A 6,448-nucleotide genomic window follows, 5' to 3' on the forward strand; every position below is an offset into this window, starting at 1 on the left:
GAAGCTTGCAGCGGGTCAATCCACCTCGGCTCTGCATGAACGACGGGAGCGACTTCCTCTGCCCCCCCGAGAATGCTAGGCCGAGGTAGGTCATCTATGTACACGGTTCTCATGGTGACATCACTGGTGCTGGCTAACCGGGACAGGGCATTGGCCTCAGCGTTCTCCAACCTCAGGATTTTTCTGATGAAGTGTGACTGGAAGTTGAGCAGAGCCTCTCTTAGTTTGGCCAAGTAGGCAACCATGGTTGGTTCGCGAGTTTCATAATCTCCTCTGACTTGGTTGATTACGAGTTGGGAATCACTGCAGATGACGACATGCTTGGCTTTTTCCTCTCTGGCCAAAGCTAGTCCAGCAATCAACGCTTCGTATTCTGTTTCATTGTTGGATGCCGCGAACTCGAAGCGTAGCGTGTACTCCAATTTTGTGCCACTTGGGCCGTGCAGAACTATCCCGGCTCCGCTGCCCTGCTGGTTCGAGGAGCCATCTACGTGAAGGAACCAGGGCTCCTCATCCCAGTTCGCGCTTGGCCTAACTAGGAGAGATGCCCCACTGGCTACTACCCCACGGGGTCGGACTCAACTGGAGCTCCGAGCTTGCCCGAACTGGGGGCCTCGTGCTCAACCGGCCTGGGGATTTCGGAGTTGAAAATGCACTCAGCAATGAAATCTGCTAAGGCTTGGGCCTTAACTGCAGTTCGTGGTTTGTATTGGAGGTCGTACTCGCTGAGCTCGACGACCAACTTCGTTAATCGACCAGATACCTCGGGCTTAAGTAAGACTTGCCTCAGAGGTTTGTCGGTGAGGACGGCGATGGTATGAGCCTGGAAGTACAGACGGAGCTTTCGGGCCGCGATGACCAGTGCGTAGGCTAGCTTCTCTATCTCTAGATATCTCGTCTCTGTTCCACCACCGCTGTAGCGATCTCCGTCAGGGGGAGTGACAACAAATTTCATCTGGTAACAATGGAGTAACTGGGGTCCGCTGGGTCGAGTCAGATGGAGACAGCTTTGGATGGTCGCATTTCAAAAAATTTCAAAACTGTAAATCAAAAAATTCTAATTTCAAAAAATTCCGATTCTAACTGTAAACCAAACGGGTCATTAGAGGATTAAGACTGGTAACAATACATGGTCACATTTCAAACCATTAATTAGAAAACAAAAGAAAAAGCAAGTAATTGAACATTTCAGATTCTTCTGTGGACAATGTTAATTTCAAGGAGACTTTTCAGTTCTGGCCCAACTACTTCATCTAGACAAGTGGCAAGTGACGGCAGTGAGGTACTGTCCCCAAGTGGGACCTTGACTGTCGCCGAGCAATGGTGGATGGCTGTATATGCATGCATGGCCCGGATGTAATAGCCTCGGTCCATACTCATGGACAATGACGCAACAACCCCACCAACACCTACACCTGGTGAGATTTGGGGAGTCTCCCCTGGTGAGGTATGGAAGCAACGCTATTGACTTGACTTCAGCTGGAGTTTGATCTTGCTTAGGAGTTAAGGAGTAAGCGAAGTAGAAGTAGGAAAGAAATAATTAAGGTGAGTTAATTGCGTAAGCAGCTTTTGTCGTGATAAATGAACACGCGGCCACATACTTATCAGTACTCTTCCCTGGCTGTGACGTCCTGCCCAATTTCTTTCTTCCATTGATCACAATCTATATAGTTCTCTAACTATTAGAGAAAAGTCTCTCCACCTACGTGTACTGATGAAGCATACCCAGATCGGTGGATTCTCTCACTTGTATAATAATTATTTTACTTTCATTTCATTTATATCTTATTCTTCTGATCCATCTTTGATGGGCTCTTATACATGCACATTATAAATATAACGTGGACTATGGGCCATGCATATATTATCAAATCTCTGTTTATTTAATTTCGTATCAGAGTCATTTTCATTGTCATGGCTGTTAGGTTTTAATCTCTGTTAAGTGGCTTACATGTTCAGTGAATTAATTGTATTGATAGGTTATCTTGTAAGTGGGCCATCGGGTCAATAACCCAAACCATTGTCAGCCCTAATTATGAATGTGTTTATGCCATTGAGTTTCAGCATAATCAGCAAAGCAAGTCCAAACCTCAAAATAAATTGTGATGATGGATTTTGTAAGACATGGGATGGAGCAATTGAGGCAGAGTTGTTTGCAATCGAAGAAGTCTGGTTATTAACCTAACCATGGCATATTTTGCAAATCAAACTGGTGGTACCGGATTTTTCATTCTCCAAAGGGAAATTGAATTGGTACTACAGGTTAATTGGTCCGCCAGTTTTGTTTTTTGACCAATTTGGTTCTTCAGTTCTTTGGTTTTTCATATTTGTAATATATTATATAAATATATATATATATATATATGATATTATATTATAAATAATAAATAATATATAATATATTTATAAATAGATTATTATATATATAATATTATATTATTATAAATATAATATAATATAAGTATATATTTATAAATTAACCAAAAACCGAACCAGTCTTTTGTTTTTTTCAAAAAATCCAAACCAAAACTGAACCGATTGGTTCAGTCGGTTCTGTTAACCGCGTTTTAAGATTCGGTTTTCTTAATTCGGTTCGATTAATTCTTGGGTTTACTATTTGTAAGTCAATTAATTATTCATGGAGTGGTGAAGTCGGTCCCTGCAGGTTTCGACGAAATTCAAAGCTGATGGAAATGCTGTATCTTGACTTTTTCTCTCAGGCACGCATCATTTTCCATCTATACACCGTAAGACTTGACTCCGGGTCAACTAGACATGTATAACGGGTTATACAGCCCCAATTACAGTAAAGCTCATTAGTTGATGCACCCGTCTCCATTCCATTATTTTTCTTCTTTGAGGTTTGACAGCAAGCTCACTTTTCAGTATGTATTATATTAAATTGCAATTAACGGTGAATTTAAGCTGTGCAAAAAGTTTGCAAGTGGGTCGAGTCAGATGGAGACAGCTTTGGATGCTCGCCAAATTCTTCTACTTCTAGTCAAGTAAAGAAATGGGCATAGCAATTTCGGCGAAATTCAATTAAGAAGCATTTCACATAATTCATCCCAGAGAGAGCATTAGTTAGTTTCTAGTTTCTATAAAGACTCTGTGCTTTTTACCAAATTTCTATCATCAATAGTTGAATAACTTGATGCTTTTATTGTGAAAGAAGAGAATGGCTGCACTTATTCAACGATGGCTTCAGCTGACAATGATCATCCTCTGTTTGTTATCGTCACGGCCGCCGGAAGCATCGGCAGTGGCAACAATACAAACACGGCGATGGCTCCAGACCCAGTGTCAAGATTCATGCGGGAATGTCAGCATTCCATATCCGTTCGGCATTGGAGTCGGTTGTTAGCGAGACCAGAAGTTCGAAATAATTTGCAACAGCTCCTACAACCCACCTAAACCATTCATAAGTACCAGCACTCCTAACTTGTTGTTGGAGGTGCTATACATATCTGTTGTTGATGGGTATCTTTATGTCAAGGCTCCGGCGATTTCAAGCTGCGATGGCTCATCTCCTGCAACTATGAACATCAGTTTTGTGGGAACTCCATTTAGCTTCTCATATTTTAATTCGTTGACGGTCAATGGTTGCGATAGTATTGCCTTAGTCCATACAGGTGATAATGGTGCCCCCACAGGGTGCGTAACCGCCTGCCTCGATGTCACCACTGGTACTCATATGGACACGGATGGCTATTCTGGCGATGGCTTTTGCCAGACCGGAATTCCCCCGTCAATACAGTTCCTGAATATCAGCATCATCCGCTTCGGCAACGACACCGCTGTAGGCAAATGCGTGGATGCATTCCTGAATTTCATAGGTTACGTTATTATGAGAGACGTAGACAAAGTAATTGGAGACTTGATAAAAAACGGCACGGTGCAACTGAGATGGAGGATAGAGGATGAGGCATTGGAGTGTGGCCCCAAATCCACACGTGTACCTTATCAAAGCAGCAATGGAACATATGTCTACTACTGTGAATGTGATTATGCATATGAAGGGAACCCATACTTACCCGACGGATGCAAAGGTAAAATTTAATCTCTCATCTCCGGTAGGTCAATGAAGGATCACATTTTATTTAGTCTGACTGATAGATGAAACAATTAATTAAGAGTTATTGTTGTTCTTTTGTGATATATATGTTGCACGTTCCGATCTGAAAGGATGCAGAAAGGGATATGAAGATGTATGTAATAGGCGCAGAAGGTTCCCCGTGAAAGTGGTCAGTCTAGGTATGGATTCTCTCCTCCATTTCCTCCCATTAAGTCTTATAACTTACTTTGAAATTTGATTGTCCAACCATTATTCGATAATACTCGTGAATGCACGGAAGTAGTCTATCAGTCTACCAAGGTAGTTCTTTACCGATACCAATTGATTGATTAGAAGTTTTTCTTTTCTCACAAGTTTTTAGGATAAAAAGAGAAATTTATTAAAAGGAAGAGTAATAAATACAAACAAAATCCTAATTTACCGCCGAATAAGCCAAAAACAGAAGTAACCATGCTTTCTCTGGGTTTTTTTCTCTTGTTTTTTAAATTTTTTTATTGGGGATAGTTTTCATATTGAAACATCTACTTTAATTAAATTAGACATGATCCAAAAGAAGTGATGCCCCGTCTGTTGTCTCTTGTAAAAGCAATTGACCAGGCTGCGTCCTCATTAATCTATTGAACAATTTCTCCTTAGATGCATCTAACCTTTTTCTTTTTTATTGTTAGTAAATAGGAACATTAAAAAATGCTAAATTTGGGAATAAAGATAATGTAGCAAAAGGGAATAAGCAAAAAGATGAAAGCCAAGAGAAATAAGAGAGAAAAGGGGGCACTTTCCCATCAATGAAAAACCCAAGAATGTGATAGAGGAGAGGGCAAAATGGTTTTATAAAAGTTAAAATTAATGGAATGTTAAAGGTTGAATCTGAAAGTACAAGTAGCTCTTTATCACAAATGAAAGTTTAAAGACCTAAGTGTCGCTACCCCGAAGACCTAATTTGGAAGGAGTACAAATACAAATATGTAGAGTACAAAACTTCTCTGTATTCTATAAGCAATGAATGTCTTTCTTTAGTTATAAAATGACCTTTTAATTTCTTATGGATATTGCAGCTGTGGGTCTGAGTGTAGGCCTACTATTACTACTTGCTGCTGGTTATTGGTTGTATAAAGTATTAAAGAGAAGAAAGATTAAGAAACGCAAAGAAAAGTTCTTCAAAAGAAATGGTGGTTTATTACTCCAACAACAAATCTCTTCAGAAAAAGGTAGCATTGAGAAAACAAAAGTCTTCAAAGTAGAAGAATTAGAAAAGGCAACTGACAACTACAATGAGAATCGGATTCTTGGTCAAGGGGGACAGGGTACAGTATACAAAGGCATGTTATCGGATGGAAGAATTGTTGCAATTAAAAAGTCAAAAATACTAGATGACGATCAAGTTGAACAATTCATTAATGAGGTTGCCATACTTACACAAATCAACCATAAGAATGTGGTTAAATTACTGGGATGTTGTTTGGAGACAGAAGTTCCTTCATTGGTCTATGAATTCATCTCCAATGGAAATCTTTTTGATCGAATCCATGACCAAAGCGAGGATTACATATTTTCATGGGATGATCGTGTAAGAATTGCTACAGAAGTTGCAGGAGCACTTGCTTACCTACATTCAGCAACTTCCATGCCAATCTATCATAGAGACATAAAGTCTGCAAACATACTTTTAGATAACAAATATAAAGCCAAAGTGTCGGATTTTGGAACATCAAGAACAATAACAACAGACAAAACTCATTTGACCACCATAGTGCAAGGGACCTTTGGGTATTTAGACCCAGAATATTTTCAGTCAAGCCAATTTACAGAAAAGAGTGATGTTTATAGTTTAGGAGTAGTTCTTGTGGAGCTCCTAACTGGAGAAATGCCAATTTCCTGCACTAGACCACTAGAAGAGAGAAACTTGGCTACTTACTTTGTTTCTTCCATAGAAAAGGATATCCTTTTTGACATTCTTGATGAACACATTGTGAAAGAATGTAAAAAAGAAGAAATTTTGGCAATCGCAAACCTTGCAAAGAGGTGTTTGGATTTGAATAGTAAGAGAAGGCCTACGATGAAAGAAGTGGCAATGGAACTTGAGGGACTGAAGACAAAGCAAGTGAATACTTTGGCTGGTCAAAACAATCAAGAGGTGGAGTGCTCCATGGTTGAACCGCCAGGCCTATGGGATACTGGATCAACTTCAACTACATGTACAAGTTCGGGTGGAGTCATGTTGCCACAAGACACAGAACCACTATTGTTCACTACTTAGTTATAGTCATTTTGATGCTCAGTATAGAATATTTCATTTTCTGTTCTTGCAAAATTGTATAATGGAGCTTCATTTTCTTTTTTTTATTATTATTATAAATGCTTATTCAGGTCCCA

General features: G+C 39.8%; 1 protein-coding gene across 1 annotated transcript; it reads left to right on the forward strand.

Annotated features, from left to right (window-relative positions):
* Window positions 1–3,130: 3,130 nt before the first annotated feature.
* LOC104613406 (putative wall-associated receptor kinase-like 11) lies at window positions 3,131–6,448 on the forward strand. Its single transcript, XM_010281200.3, has 3 exons — window positions 3,131–4,049; window positions 4,186–4,254; window positions 5,131–6,448. The coding sequence occupies exons 1-3, from the start codon at window positions 3,539–3,541 to the stop codon at window positions 6,330–6,332; spliced, it is 1,782 nt and encodes a 593-aa protein (XP_010279502.1). The 5' UTR covers window positions 3,131–3,538; the 3' UTR covers window positions 6,333–6,448.

Source organism: Nelumbo nucifera, chromosome 7, assembly GCF_055504915.1.
Source record: "Nelumbo nucifera cultivar China Antique chromosome 7, China Antique-T2T, whole genome shotgun sequence".
Taxonomy (NCBI): Eukaryota; Viridiplantae; Streptophyta; class Magnoliopsida; order Proteales; family Nelumbonaceae; genus Nelumbo; species Nelumbo nucifera.

Excerpts from the sequence above, each read along its gene's own strand:
- LOC104613406 (XM_010281200.3), top strand. The coding sequence starts at position 3,539 with ATGAACATCAGTTTTGTGGGAACTCCATTTAGCTTCTCATATTTTAAT. Across the intron at positions 4,050-4,185 it reads CTTACCCGACGGATGCAAAG|GATGCAGAAAGGGATATGAA; the intron begins GTAAAATTTAAT and ends CCGATCTGAAAG. Across the intron at positions 4,255-5,130 it reads CGTGAAAGTGGTCAGTCTAG|CTGTGGGTCTGAGTGTAGGC; the intron begins GTATGGATTCTC and ends TGGATATTGCAG.